Source organism: Tachypleus tridentatus, chromosome 7 (genome assembly GCF_004210375.1).
Source record: "Tachypleus tridentatus isolate NWPU-2018 chromosome 7, ASM421037v1, whole genome shotgun sequence".
NCBI classification, from domain to species: Eukaryota; Metazoa; Arthropoda; class Merostomata; order Xiphosura; family Limulidae; genus Tachypleus; species Tachypleus tridentatus.
The window spans coordinates 171,204,453-171,220,044 of record NC_134831.1 but is presented as its reverse complement, the minus strand read 5'-3'; the positions used below and the strand labels follow the sequence as shown (position 1 = coordinate 171,220,044).

At 30.9% G+C, this 15,592-nt stretch overlaps 1 protein-coding gene across 1 annotated transcript in view; it reads left to right on the top strand.

Moving 5' to 3' along the window:
• LOC143257215 (afadin-like) overlaps positions 1-15,592 on the top strand; it is a 46,290-nt gene that overhangs the window by 20,997 nt on the left and 9,701 nt on the right. Inside the window, exons 7-22 of the mRNA XM_076515607.1 lie at positions 772-924; positions 1,306-1,412; positions 2,471-2,671; positions 3,845-3,894; positions 4,715-4,959; positions 5,105-5,310; positions 5,871-6,111; positions 6,451-6,716; positions 7,363-7,530; positions 10,521-10,695; positions 10,856-10,944; positions 11,195-11,320; positions 12,106-12,171; positions 12,818-12,891; positions 14,176-14,294; positions 15,075-15,212. Coding sequence (XP_076371722.1) covers positions 772-924; positions 1,306-1,412; positions 2,471-2,671; positions 3,845-3,894; positions 4,715-4,959; positions 5,105-5,310; positions 5,871-6,111; positions 6,451-6,716; positions 7,363-7,530; positions 10,521-10,695; positions 10,856-10,944; positions 11,195-11,320; positions 12,106-12,171; positions 12,818-12,891; positions 14,176-14,294; positions 15,075-15,212 — 2,424 coding nt within the window. The remainder of the gene's footprint in view (positions 1-771; positions 925-1,305; positions 1,413-2,470; positions 2,672-3,844; positions 3,895-4,714; positions 4,960-5,104; positions 5,311-5,870; positions 6,112-6,450; positions 6,717-7,362; positions 7,531-10,520; positions 10,696-10,855; positions 10,945-11,194; positions 11,321-12,105; positions 12,172-12,817; positions 12,892-14,175; positions 14,295-15,074; positions 15,213-15,592) is intronic.

The window sequence follows — 15,592 nt, the reverse complement described above, 5'->3', positions numbered from 1 at the left end:
ATTGCAGTTGTTGTTTTCTGGATTTGGTAGTGACAGTCTGTAGGGAATTAACTTCCAAGAACTTATCTCTGTTCAGGACATTATTATTTTAATTGTGATGTTATTTGTCGGTTCAACAAATTGGTTAAAGACAAATATACAAAACTCTATAACTCAAGTGCTGTGGAAAGTTCTCAGGTTATCAGGTTCTTATTTTGGTTGCTGCTACTGTTAAAAGTTCTTCCATTTTTTAAGTGAATGAGTGTCAGTAATGGAAGCCAACTACAGTCTGTAGTCTGGACAATTATGGAATGCTGCTACCATTACAGAATTTTGATAGTTATTTAAATGTTTTTTTAATTTGCTTATGATAGCTGAAACCAATCATATGTTGTAATGTTTTATACTTTGTAATATCCAGTGCTACCTTATAGTTTGCAGAATTTTGTTAGTTAGTAAACAACTTACCAAAAACGGTGAAACTTGGGTCGTAATATGGATGTTCTGCTATGTCTTGGTACTGAGGATGTAACTGTGTGCATCAGTCATGTGAAAAACCAGGTGCTATCTGAGAAAATATTTCATAACTTTGGGAGTCATTATTGTCATTTTAATATTTTCTTCCACTTTTTGTATTTGTAATATTGAGTGATGTTAGTTTCTTAGAGTACAATGTAAATAAAAAAATAAGAGTGACATCATATCAGTTTATTTGCATCAGAACTTTGTGATTTAATTGTTAACAGTTAACTGAAATTATTTGTTTGAATTTTTTTTCTTCCCCATATCTAGGTTCTCTTACGTTCCACATTAAACGAAGGCCTATGGATTATCAACCCAGAAAAAGAAAAAAAAAGCAAATGTACTCGAAGGACAATTCAGACTCGTCTTCTCAGAGTGATGACTCAGTAGGGCAAATGCCATGCCTTTTAGAAATTAATCCAGGTGAATTTTTTTTAATACATTATATATTCCTTTAACTATTTGACTGGAAAGGTTAAAGCCAAGTATTCAAATTATAAGATTATGAATAATTTTTTTAAATTAATTAAAATAATTCTAAAATCATTTCAGTAATATAATTTTTAATTTATTAGGTTTTGATTTTGTATTTTGTGCATAGATCTTAATATTTGAAAGTTAAATCATTTTGATGGGTCTTTTGTTGCTTGTTTCTCGTACGAAAACTACTAGAACAATTAGTATACTAAGTTTATTGGTTTATAGGTTACTTCTTCAAAGAGGAATGTACTTTAAAATAGTGATAAGTAAATTTAGCTGTTTAGAAATTGCTGTGAATGTAATATGTTTGTTTTCTTTTGGCAGATATGAGTGACATTTTACATGGCAAACCAAAAAAATATCCACTTTATCCAAATGTCACAGAAGTAGGTAGTGAGAAGTCAAATTCTACAGACAGACAGTTTTTACAGGTGGTGTGAAGTGTTCAGTTAAACCCAATTTAATGTTAGAAGTGTTGTACAGAATTATTTCTTAATGCAGTTATAAAAAGCTAATTTTAAAATGCATACAATAAAGTTTAACAGTATTTAGAATCATAACTAATATTCTTGATTACAACTAATATTTAGTGTGAAATAAGAAATTAATTATTTGAGTTCCTCAGATTAATTTGATAAATATTAGCTGCTTTATGTCTATTTGAAACTGTTTATTAAAATATTTCAGAAAATCATTTTGTGTTGTGACAGAGATGGTCCCTTTTAGAGCTTTGTATAAGGATTTCTTTTTGTGTACAATGTAACCGAATTTAATTTTTTGAAAAAGTTAGATTTCGTAAAGAGCTTTCACTTAATAGTGAGTGTTATACCTAGTAGATGGGTAATAATGTGCTGAGAAGGTTTCTTTTGAAGGAAATTGTCTTGCAACTATAAAATACCAAACTAGCATAGCTGTCTGTCTTATTGCTTTTTTTTTTTTTTCTGTGTATGAGATACTCAAAGCCATCTAGTGGACATTTAGTGAATTCCTTTATAAAATGAAATTATTAAATCCTGTGTTGAGTTTTTTTTTGAAGGAGCTAAAACCTTTTTTTTTATTGCACTCTTTAGTAACCTATTGTAATACATTATAACAAACAAATACAACTGGGAAAGTAATTAATTAATTTACAGTAAGAAATGGTTTGCCAAGATTAACTCATGAAAAATTAACTCGCATTTTTTTGAAATATGAAGGTAACCAAAGTTAGCTTGGACTAATCAAGGAAGGGGGTTAATAAACTCAAATATTCTGATATTATTTTGTAACATTAGATCTTGACATTTAATTTCTTAAGGAAGTATTTGTATGGTTAATATAGTAGATAACATTAGATATATTGTAAAATCTAGCTCAGTCTTTTGGGTTTTCCTATTATTGGTTATGTTTTGGTGTTTTTTTTTTGTGCAATCTATGAACTGTTATTGTCTTAAGTTATGTAGTATAACTGTACTTAGATTTTTATGTGGCATGTTTCTTGATGTTTCAGCTCTCTGGGACAAGTGTGCATCCTCGACACTGTGTTATTGCTCATACTGATGGTATTGTCACCGTAACACCATCTAGTCAATCTGCTGAAACCTTTGTAAATGGATCAAAAGTATTTGAAACCACAATCTTACAACATGGCATGGTGATTCAGTTTGGAAAGTTTCACACTTTTCAATTTATTGACCCAACAAAAGAACAGGTAGTGACTTCATAATAATCATCAGTTAGTGACTGTTGTGATAGAGTATTCTCTCATTTTCTGTATTTGATTCACAACGTGGCTTCTGCTATACAAGTTTCTTAAGAATTTGCAAAGTGTCCACTTTAATGCACCACTTTATGTGCAAATGTAGAAATTCAACATCAGGGACAGAGAAATTGCTTTTTAATGTGTAATTGAGACTCAGACTCATGCTAGTCTTTCTGTTCTGTTCACCATTTTATAAAACTGAGATGTTTTGCTTGCATTCAATGTTAAAACATTCAGGTTTTATCCTGTGGTGCTGTAGAAAGAAATGTTCTGTCTCCTTTTACCTAATGGGGAGGACATCTTTGCAGGAAGATATCCTGGAAAACCAATATAGTGTAGAAATTCTTTAAATGTTGATACATTTAGTAAGTAATGAATGAGAAAATTAAAAACTAGTATGTTCTGTTGTAGTCTTAGTACAAAGTTATAAAGGGGAACGAAACCCAAAGTTTTAACATTTTATGCACATAAACTTACCATTGACTGTTCCAGGAGCTTCATTTTTTCCCTAACAAGAGGTTTCCTTTTTTTTTTTCCAAGTGTCTGAGTCTCTGAAACACACTCACTTTAGTTGCTAACATGAACTGTTTCTGAAGGGTAATATTTATAATTTAAAGTAATTAAGTAAGTTGATAAAGGAAGGAGTAAGGTCTGTTAATAGTATTATTACTGTTTTTTATGTAAATTATTTTTGTTGCTAGTTTATTAATTATTATGAACATTAATAATTATAAAGTAATTGTATTGTGGTATTCAAAAGTCAAATATCTTTTGCTTTAATTATAAGCTTAACACTGTGTAAAGAAAAGCATGCGTGTGAGTAAAACAACTTGATTGGTTAGTGAAATTTGCTACATTCTGATCATAAATCAAGATTTTCCTAGTAATAAACTGATTTTTAATGACATTATTTGTTGCTACATAATGTTAGAATACAAGATGATAGTCACAGATAAGAAAAAATAAAATGTGGTAAAATCTAGACATTCAACTTTAATGTATTTCTCAGTAACAGTGTAAAACCTCAAAATAATTATCTTATTTTTTAAAAATTTCCATAAGAAATATTTCCTGCTTTAGCTGAAATAAAAATTGATTTATTATTTTTTTTAAATTTTGTAGGGGCACAATGTTTCTCCCTACCCTAATAAAGTTGACATGTATCCTGAGAGGTAGGAAGATTTCATGTTTCATAAGTGTTTGTAATTTGAAAAATACTGCAGCTAAAGAATAAACAAGAGAATGATTATTATTTCTGTCAATTATATAACTAATAGGTATGTAAAATAAATGTTTTTATTCAGATTTTAAATTTGTTTACATATCTAAAATTAGGTTCAAATCTGCTGAAAAAATCATAACTTTAAAATACTTTGACTGTTGGTAGCTGTCTAAAGAAAAAACTGTCTAAAATAACTTCTATTCTATTTATGGATGAGTTTAAAATCTATGCTTGGAGATATGAATAGTGGTTGTTGGTTGAATTTTCATAATTACAGCACTTGCTAAGATATTTATGTTTATAAATTCTTCTTAATGCAATCGTATATATCTATATAAGCAGCGCTGTTGTCAGTTTGGTGTCAAAACTGTTGTGAAGAAATGTTCTAAATTTGATGGAAGAACTTTTATGAATCCCTCAGATTGAGATTAAATGGATGAGCACTCAGATGAATAATGTATGTTAAGTAATAACTGCCACTTTACCTGCCATAATGCAGAGAACAAGGGTTTAATTAAATGAGAAGGTTTGTTGAAAGGTTGATATTAAATTAAAGTGACAATAACACAAGTTCTTTCTTATAAGAAGAAAAGGTTTGTTAGCTGTGGTTGAGAATAGTGGTTAGGGGTGTTTATTATGACCCTGTTTATTTCACTTTTTAAGATGTGGTATTTATGTATTTAACTACTAAATGGCTATTGTAAACTACCTTGTTTTAAGACCTGTTCTGTTTTCCTATACTCCTGAATTTACTTAAAGACTTATTTCAGACAAGCTACTAAAGAAGAGGAGGCCCCAGTAAACCACGTAAGGAGTTATGAAACAACATTTGATGCTGATGGGAATGTGGAGACGGTCTCGACTCCCTCCGTAGATGAGCATTCGTCAAGAAAGTCTAATGATACCCATTCTCGCAGCTCCTTAGGCAGAGACAGTAGCTTAGGCCGTGGGAGTTATGACCAACACAGAGGCAAAGAACTAATTTTACCAGCAGTTTTACAATTCTGGGAATACAGTAAGTTACTTTAATTCTTACAAAAATGATCATTTTTGAATTTATAAACTTTCTAAGCTAGAATTCATATTACTGTACGTTTAGAAACTTGTAATTTTACTATGCTACTTTTCAATTAGCTTGAGCCCACGTTTTTGTTTTTCAGCTGAAGATGAATTTTTAAGTGCAGTCACCACTCTGCTTGATCAGTCAAGAGTCCAGTTTAAGTTAGCACCAACCTATGCTCTGTATATGGCTGCTCGTTATCGAGCCTCGACACATTTTCGTCCCGATATTAAGCCAGAAGATCGGGCTGTCAAGCTCACTCTTGTAATGATTAAAGTAGCTGAAATGATTCACAAAGTGATTCAGGTATGACTAGTTGTGTTTGTCTGTGAATTCAAGGACTTGTAGTTTGCAACTCATTGCCACAATAATGCACTCTATAGTTTGTTTATTGGTATAGAAGTTTCATGGCCACGTCTAACAGCTTAAAACTAAGTGCAGTTATGTGCATGTGGCACCTGCATAGATTTGTACACAATTCTGAAACAAATCTAACCAATTGGTTAACAATAAAACATTTTCGTTTTATTTGTTATTTTTGTTTTAAAAGAAAAATAATTCAAAAAACATTTTTTTAAATCCATGTCTAAGGGCACAATAGCAGAATAAGTCATGTATGCAACTTGTTAACATGTGCATACTAACAGTAGTCCTGATAAAACAGGCACATAGGCTAATTTAGTGCAGTTGACAGATTTACTTATCCTAAAAATCTGTTATGATTATAAGTACACTAGTCATTTTTGGTTTGGAAACCTTATATTTAAGAATGAATCTGTAATAAATGTTAAATCATTATTTGAAGGTCAAATTATTTCATAATGTCCACAGAACTTATTTTACCAACTTAGTCCTTCATTTCTCAGGATCAGTACAATGATGCTGTAAACCTTGCCTTTTGGTTGGCCAACAGCTCGGAACTTCTCCACTTCTTGAAACAGGATCGGCATCTCAGTGCATACACTCTCGATTCTCAAGACTTGCTGGCTGAAAGTGTCCAGGTGGCATTTCGTAACCTAACATCATGTTTGCAGGTAGATCTACAGATGGCCATGCCAGCATTGATAGATAATCTGGAGGATGGCAATGAAGAGGAAGGAAAAGCAGGTAGTTATCTCTTTCTGTAGATGTAAGATTACATAAAATATACTCTGCAATGCAATTATAAAGTTATGGTTATATGTTAACAACTTTTATTTTTTAAAGTTTTTTAATCATATGTGCAGTATTTATTTATACTGTATATTTAAGTGATCTGTAATTTTTTAAGTATGATGGAATGCAATTCACATAGTAATGAGTTTTAAAGAAATTAAAGAAACTTGTAGTAGATAACAAAAGCCTTGTAATTCTGTAAAAAGTGTATCATAAATGGTGAATTTTTACCAAATTGAATAAAAGCTTGTTTGGTTCATCCTTTTAACAGATGTTATCTTACCTTTTTAGGTAAGGTCCTGGCTGTTTTGTTCAACACCATGGCATTGTTACATAGGTGCAGAGTAAATGCTGCTCTGACAATTCAGCTTTTTTCCCAACTTTTCCATTTCATTAATCTTTGGCTCTTCAACAAACTTGTTTCAAGATCATACCACATGTTGTGCACAAGAGTTGGAGGGTTTCAGCTTAGGAAGAGGCTTTCTAGAATAGAAGCTTGGGCTGAGAAACAGGGGCTTGAATTGGCTGCTGACTGCCACCTTAACAGAATAATTCAGGTAAAAATTTTCATTGAATTATTATGGCAATAACTTTCGATTTTTAATGACCCTGTCATTGGGTCAGCATGGTTTCTATTGTGTGTGAATTGTTAGTGCAGTCCATTGAAGATTCAGTGCCAAAATTTTCCTGTACTGTTGATGTTTCAGAAACAATTTTTCAAATAATAGCTGGTCTAGCTTTCAATTTTTATAATTCTGTTGGGGTGCACATGATGTAGTGGTCAATGCAACTTATGGTTCTATAAATAAAAATTAAAATTTCCACTGTAACTTGGGGCAACAAGTGTTTGTAACATTCATGATCAAATTCCACTATTTGATTAGAGGGTTGATAGTTACTGTTGACTAGCTATCTCTTTTTTCTACGATATTGGTTAATAATTTGGGACAGCTATTACAGGTGATACTTATTTTCTTTTGTGTAAGTATTATAAACAAAACAAACCTTTCTTCTGGTAGTGAAAAATTTAGTTGGCTTCAAAAATACAATCTTGTTTTTGATTTTATTTTCCAGATAATGAAGTTTTGCAATTTAAATGTCATCTTGTTTTTCAGATGCTGTTTTTCATAGTAAATGGTGTTTGTTGTTTTTCAGAAAATGTTGCTTCTTTCTTCTTGTAAATAGTGTTTCTTGTTCTTTCAGGCAGCAACACTGTTACAAGCTCCAAAAAACACTCCAACTGATATTGCTAATGTTTGTTCATCTTGCTATAAGCTTAACTCTCTTCAGCTTCGCACTTTATTGGAAAAATACCAGCCTGGACCAGAAGAGGCTCGGATACCTCAAGAGCTCATTGAAAGTGTAGTGAAGGTAAGAGAACTGATACATTTTGGGATCAGTTGGGAGAATAGGTACATTTTTGCTCTTGAGAAAGTTACTGGTAGTGTTTAAGCGTAAAATATTTTTATGTTGAAGATTAGTCTTTACGAAATTTTCAGTTGGTCTTTTTACGTTTTTATAAATGATAAAACCCTGAAAAATCAATCTAAATGTGTGTATCCTATTTTGTAATTCTGAGATTTTCTACCACAAGTAATTTGAGGGATTAAAGTTACTGAAGCAAGAACTTATATTTTGCTATACTCTACTATTATAAAAAATAAATCTTGTATCTTTAGTTTCTTTTAGGATGATATATATTTTAATTCAAGCTAAAAAAGAACAAAATATTTTAATTGAATCAAGTTATAGAATTTCCTGTGTTGTGACAAGTAGCATTAATCTATTTTTAATTCAAACTAATAAAGCAAAATTGTTTTGAAGTTCTCAAATGAACTTCTTCCTGATGTGGAGAAATTCACATTTTTTATTTATATTTTACAACTTATGAATTCGCAGGAAATATTACTTGTTTGTCTCTCAGCAAGTCTTCCAGAATGTGCGAAATAGTCTGTAATATGCCAGTTTCTGTCTATTACAGTGCAAAAAATTCTCGCATAAACCATATGTTCAAAGTAAATGGAGGTCAGCATGTAAGGTCATTAAATTGCACCTTTTTTTCTTTAAATTGTATAGATTTGAAGTTACTTAGTGGCTTGCAAGATCAAATTACTAAAAAAAACTTAGATTTAGGTTTTTCAGTTCTATAGCATTTAACTGGACTAGGGTCTGTACAGAAACTTTGATCAATAACAAGTGACTCTATTGGGACTATATTTTTGTTTTTTTAGTCTAACATTAGTTAAAAGTTGTCATTTTATAAACTTGATTGAAAAATATTACATTATTCATTTGTTATTAGTGATAGAAATTATGTCAAAGAATAAATCTATTAACCCTTTTGCCCCTGGTATACTTTATCAACTGACAGAAAATTTGTCTTACTTTCAAACTTTTATTAAACTACTTTTTGTTTGTTATATGTATTAGTAAAGCATAGAATCTTAACAAATAATCCATATTCAAATGTTTTAAGTTTCTAGTCCTATAAGGTAATATTTAATGTATCTTGAATTTCACTTAATGTGACATATTTTCTCTGGTCATCTTGTCTCCTATATTTTGTCTGTTAACCTATGAAATTGAATGTAAATTACTCACTATAAAATCATCATTGCTCAGACAAACCATAATTTTTATAGCCTTTGAGATTGATTGGTTAGAGAGCTGTCAAATAGAAAATCAGATTCTTCCTGTGAAACACACCTGTCATGCCATCTCTTTAAAGATTTTGTAACAGTTCTCTTACATTTAATTATATAGTACCTATGACCAATAGAAAGTTCAGGTTTACAGCTATCAAGTTACGTATTGTATAATATTTGTTCTGAACAGATAAGTATCAATATCACTCAAAGTACAAGCAACATTCCCAGGAGAAAGTTAAGAACTAGCTAGGATGAATTTGTAATAGCTCTTTACACACAGAGAGCTACAAACATTTTGAGTGTTAGGAAAAATTGTGTACGTTTTGCATGTTTATTAGTATATGTTCTTTGATGCATTATTTAATTTTAGAAAAATTTAGGTCATTACTACCATAGTGTAAAATAGTAGGCTTATGTGTACTCAACAAATGGCAGTAAGAAAGAAGATTTGGTAAGCACATTATTTGTTGTTTTTCATGTTTATTCTTTATTCATCATTATAAAAGTAACAAAAATGTAAAAATACAGACCTCTATAGGTAAGTTAAGGTTAGATTGAGTAAAACAAACAATTAATATAATACAAATAGATTGTTTAGGCAGAGTATTCATGATGAAACTTTGTAGAATAGACAACAACTGCCTGGTTTGAAGCTCAAACATTTCAAAAGTCTTCCACCTTTCCTCTTCAACTTGAAGATGAAAGGTGGAAGACTTTCAAAACGTCATCCTCTTCACTTGTGTCTCCACAACAGGCAGTTGTCGTACATTCTACAAAGTTTCATCAGTATAATACAAATGTTTCACAAGGCACACACACAAATAGCTTGTGGGTAGTAGAATTAAATATCGTAACATGAGCTGCATGTGTGTCCTAAGTGATTTACAACTGAAATGGTATAGATAGTCGTAGTTAGTCATGGTTCAAAGGGCAATAAAACAAATTTTAATTATACATAGATGTATACTGTTATGAGCTTAAAGCTACTCAATATGAACAAATGTAGTTTCATGTTACAATTTGACATTATTCTAGAAAAAAAATAAGGGTAGTTTAGATTTTATTTTATTTTTTTTTTTCAAATTTGGTGGTTATGAGGGTGGTCAAATTGAACAATCCTGTTTTGAGATAGGGCAGAGAAAATAACACTAAATGTAATTGAAATCTATTTAGGAGGTTTTAGGGATTACATTAAGGAAATCTGAGAATTTTGAGATGAGGAAAAGTATTTTTAATATTAAGATGAAAATTACTTTGTTTGCAAACTGTTCAAAAGAAATACTCAACATATTAATGGGTAAATGTTTATTTTTGTTTATTAACCCTTAAACAGCAGACATCATCAATTGATGCTGCCACCTACAACATTCTCTTGTTTAAGGATTAAAAACACTTCACTAAAAATTTTTCTTTTGTATGTGAAAGATTTATAATGTTAACTGACAAATTTTATGAAGCTGTAGATACTATATTGAAAGTTGGAAGAATTGAATTTATAAAGACAAAATGAATACAAAGAGGTGATGTGGTTGGTCAGATTGATTGAGCCCATGCTGAGAGTTAAAAGCCCATGTCAACTGATTTTAGTAAGAGACTTAAAGTTTCCTTAGAGCAAACCTTAACATGCACACTTCATGTTATTTTATGGACTGTGATGTGACTCATACTTTAGTGAAATCTAATCAACTGTTGGACTTTTGCTCCTAATTGAAGGTGGCAGAGAACACAGCAGATGAGTTAGTACGAAGTGATGGACGAGAAGTGAAGTTAGAAGAAGAGGTTGATCTTCAGCTTCCATTTCTTTTGCCAGAAGATGGCTATTCATGTGATGTTGTTCGTGGAGTCCCTGCTAGTCTTCAGGACTTTATACACCCTCTGGAACAGACTGGTAAGTATTTGGGAAAACTAATAAAATAATAATAATCTTAAGTTATTGTTGTTTACATTGTTATTCTCAGAACTGCTATTTGTATTATTACAAAACTTTTCTTTTCATATTACAGTACATTTAAATTGTAAAATAACCGTATTTATTCTATTTTCCATAGGTTTGTGTCGTCTTACTGTACAGCCAAATTCAGCTGGTTATTGGAATATATACATGAAAGACCAAGATGTTGGTTGTTATTCTGTAGATGTAAGCTTTAACTTTTGGTTTATTAACTTTTTGAAAAATATTTGTTCCAATGTTAAGACTTGCACCACATGTCCCATTCTTTACTGTGTGGACTTTATTAGTTATTGTTAACTAAAATATAAATATCTAAGTTATTCACTTTTAGGTTGGATGTTTGTAAACTTTATAAAAAATATAATCATCATTGGAGACTACATTGATGAGATTAAGCTATAGCTTTGGTTGAGGTCTTTTCTAAAACATCTTGCAGGCACCTAGTCAGAAAGACCCAGAGCTTCAAGCACCAGGGTCTGTACCAATAGGTCAACCTGAAGTTGTTACCATGAGCTTGAAGAAAATTAATAATGGAATGGGGCTAAGCATTGTTGCAGTAAAGGTTTGTAAACAGTAATTGTCTTTGTTAACAATGTCATTTTGGTTTATTATTGTTCCTTATAAAGAGATGCTTGTATTTATAACCATCAGTTTGTAATAGATATAATTAGTTTTACACACATAACTGTTCTGTGCAGAGAGAGATCTTTGCTTTGGCTGTTAATAAATATGGTAGTGTTACTTCAGTAGAAAGAATCAAGTTGGAACTAAAGTTGCATACTGATGCAACTTACTTTATAGTGTGTTATGAACTTGTTTTTAAAAGTTAGAAGTGAAAATGACTGTATTAATGTGTATAAATCTTCAGATAATTCTGGGATGAAATGGTATGTAAATAGACAAAAGATTAATACAACATTTGAAGTATAAAAATAAACTTTATGATAACATTTATGAGAAGAAATTAAAAAATGTGACTCTTTATATTTCTGGAGATCTTATTTTGCATAAGGTATTTTTATTTGACAACCTTCATTGATCTAAATTTTTGTCATTTAAGTAAATATGTTAAAAATTTTTTTTTTTCTTTTCAAAATGTTGTTTGCTATGTTTATGTAACTTCTTCAGGTGATAAAAACTAAGTTCAATTGCTCAACAGATCAGACTGTCAAATGTTCAAATATTGTTCGATGATCTTATGTCATTAAACAGTAACATAATAGAAGTCAAGAATAGCTAAGTAATAATAATTATAAAAAAATAAAAAATCAACACCTCTATTAATAGTTAGGTTTTTGTTTGTTGATGGAATTTCTTCAATTTTTCTGCAAACTGTATTGTTTTCAGGGAACCAACCAAGACAGATTAGGTATATATATCAAATCAGTAGTAAAGGGAGGCAGTGCTGACCAGGTAGGTGTGTTCAATTAATAATTTCTTATATGTGTAACCCAGAATTTCAAACTTTTGTAAATATTGTTTGAAGTGGACATTGTGCATCTTTGTTCATACAGACATCATTTCTGTTAGTTGAACCCTAACTTTATTTCAGGTGTTCACTAAACTATAAGTCACATTGAAAGTGGTAATTAACACAGTGCACACAAAGCAAACATGTTCACTCTTTCTAATTTTTGAATTGAAATAAAAGTATTTTCTACATCGGGAATACAAGGAATGTTTTTTGGCTTTCTTTTTTCCTTTATGATAAAAATGTAAGCAATTGAAGTTTTTACTCCAATTTTTCCTGATGTCAAATGATATTGAGGCATTACTTCATTCTAAAATAATCATGAGTTTGTGACTTTGATATTGGGTATAGAAATGTGTGCTCATAGCTTTGGTTAGAATGGAACAAACATGAGTTGGCAAATTCAGAGTGAATACCTAGAAATATTCCACTCATACAGATTTCTTGGAAGTGAAATGTGCATTATTCACAAACAAAGTGGTTTATTCTCATCTTCATAACTTGCAGCTGTATTAAAATGTGCACAAAAATTCATATCAGTTGTATTTGGTTGCACATATTCTAAATTAACTTTGAATTTGTATTTAGGATGGAAGACTTAATGCTGGAGACCAGTTACTCAGAGTGGATGGACACTCACTAATTGGAATCTCACAAGAAAAGTAAGTTAAGTTTTATCATTGTGTATATGGAATCTGTCTTAGCTTTTATTCTTTTGGGTTTGTCCTGATGGATAACTTCTTTTGGGAATTGTAATTATACTTACACATTACCACATATTACTGTGTTTTTAGTTTTAAATTAATGAATATTTAAATGTTTGAATTTTAAAATACCAACATCTTGGTACAAGTTTACTGATATTTAAGAATTATGTAATATGTTAGAAAATAACAAAAATTGTTAATAATAGTAAAAATATTTTAAAATACCATTATCTAGAGGTTTCCAGGGTATTGACTGTATGATAGAAAAGTACTATTATTAATGTGATGATCTAGAGGGTTTTGAGCACAGACTCGTGTATTTGTGATGTTGATTGTAGTTATTGTCTAATCATATCCAAGATAATAATATTTATTTGATAATAATAATATTTGGGTATACACTCAGAGAAATTGAAAACACTTTTGTTTTTGTGTTTTTTTCATTGACACAAAATTGATCCAAATTATGGCATTTTGTCTGTTTGTTGAGTTAAACAATGTAATAAAACTGATATTATTCATGATGTTAGAAAACCACATAGGTTCAAAAAGTCTTGACAGAAATGAAGAAAAATCCTATAGCCTGAGCGTCTTTGAAGGATGAGTTTTTTTCTCTTTAGAGGCAAACTGGAAGTGTTAATTTTTTATATGCTATTGTAAGCATTTCATTTCTGGTACAATGTAGCTGATGGCGAGAATGTATGTGAAAAGGTGTTAGGGATATTTAACTTTGCAAATGGCTAAATATATCTATATTTAAAACCTTGGTGACAAAGAAGTAGGGCTATTAATATATATGATGGTACCTTTTAATACTATGTATGTGTGTGCAGTGGCAGAATATGTTTACTATGTGCATGCCTTTTTGTGATTTGTGTGTGTGGTGATGTGTCTGCCTGTAATGTTGCTGTACCATAAGTATGTATCTGGTAACATATTTCTGGAGAATGTCTGTGTGATGTCGCATCTTCCATGATCGTGTGTCTTTATGATGATGCTTCTGTCTGCTGTGAATGTATCATGTGCATGAAGGGATGTATGTCTGCTCTGTGTTTGTCATGTCTATGTTATGTATCTGTAAATGAATGATTCTTTGCATGCTAAAGAGATTAGTTTTAACAGGAAATAAGTACACAGCTCACACTTCTACTTTTCTAAGTCCAACATAAATTAGTTCTACTGTTATAAATGTTTCTACATGACACCATGTGAACTACGTAATTGTCCTCTTTTGTTCAGAGCTGCAGCACTTATGGCTCGTACAGGTCCGGTGGTGACTTTAGAAGTAGCCAAGCAGGCGGTATTTTACCATGGTCTGGCAGCTTTACTGACCCAGCAGTCTCCTCTCTTGTCCAAAGGTAAAAATTAGAGGAAAGATTATTGATGTACAGTATGTTACATTTCATTCAGTGAACATGAAAATTATTTAAAGAATGAAATAGTATATTTTATGTATATATACCTTCAGACTGATTGTTTTAGTAAATATTTTTAAAACTGTTCATACCTTATCTCACAAGGTAACAGACCAATCGTTGTAAGTTGGCTCGAGTGCCAGGGGCTAGTGGATTTCTTTTTGACATGGAACCATCATAAAGTTGCCATGTGAGCGATTGAGGATAACGTACATGCTTGATTGGTGCACTGGGCTTCTCTGAATCATGGGAGAGGGGGGAAGAGACTTTCCAGCAAAATTTGTGAATATTTTTCATAAAAGTGTGGGTTAATGAATTTCTTTGAATAAATGTTTGTAGTTTCAGCTTATAAAAGTTTTTTTTTGTTAAAGCTAATATTTGTTTTCATAGGTTCTTGTTTTTTTACCATATTAATATTTATGCTGTATATAATGTTCATATGTTGGTGAAGGGGAGCTGAAAAAATAATTCCTGCTCATATAAAAACAACTGGAAATTGAAAATGGATAAAAAATGAGTTAAGTATTATTTTATACAATAAGGATGCTTTCTTCTGTGAAATTGTTGTTTGTTAAGTAGATATTTATTTCCTGTTGAAACAGCTGGGTTTAAGGCGTGTGTGTTAAATGCATTATAAATGATATCATTAGTGATTAATTTTGTTGTTTTATGTTTCCTTTTTTTGAGAATGACCTTAAGTATTATGTAATTTGAAACGTATAGACAGAACCCTTCCTGGTTCTCGATACCTGAGTGAGCGAGACATTCCAAGTCGGGTACAGCACGAACGAGCTCCTCTACTTTACAGAAATCCTCCGTGTCATGGTATTCATAATAGCACAAGTGTTCCTTCTCTAGCAAGTTAGTATAGACTTCCACACTATTTAGAGAAATAGAAATTAATATAAATATGTTTTTTCTGATAGAAATAAAAAATGTGATTAGGTACTTAACAATCCAGACGGTTATAGGTCAGTCAAGAAAAGAAACCGAACACAAAAGTACGAATTTAGATAACTTATTCAGTCACCAGTGTATTTTATTGTATAGTCCTTTAACTAAGCTAAAGATCCAACTTTGTGTGAAGAAGTTTAGATTTGTTGCTCTTATTTCAGTTATTTCTGTAGCATTTGTGAACTGAAATTATCTGACTGAAAATGTAAGAAAGTAATGAATTAAAAGAAATTTAAGAATTATTATTTTATTCTGTGTCATATTTTGCGTATCTGTTTCTTCGTAGC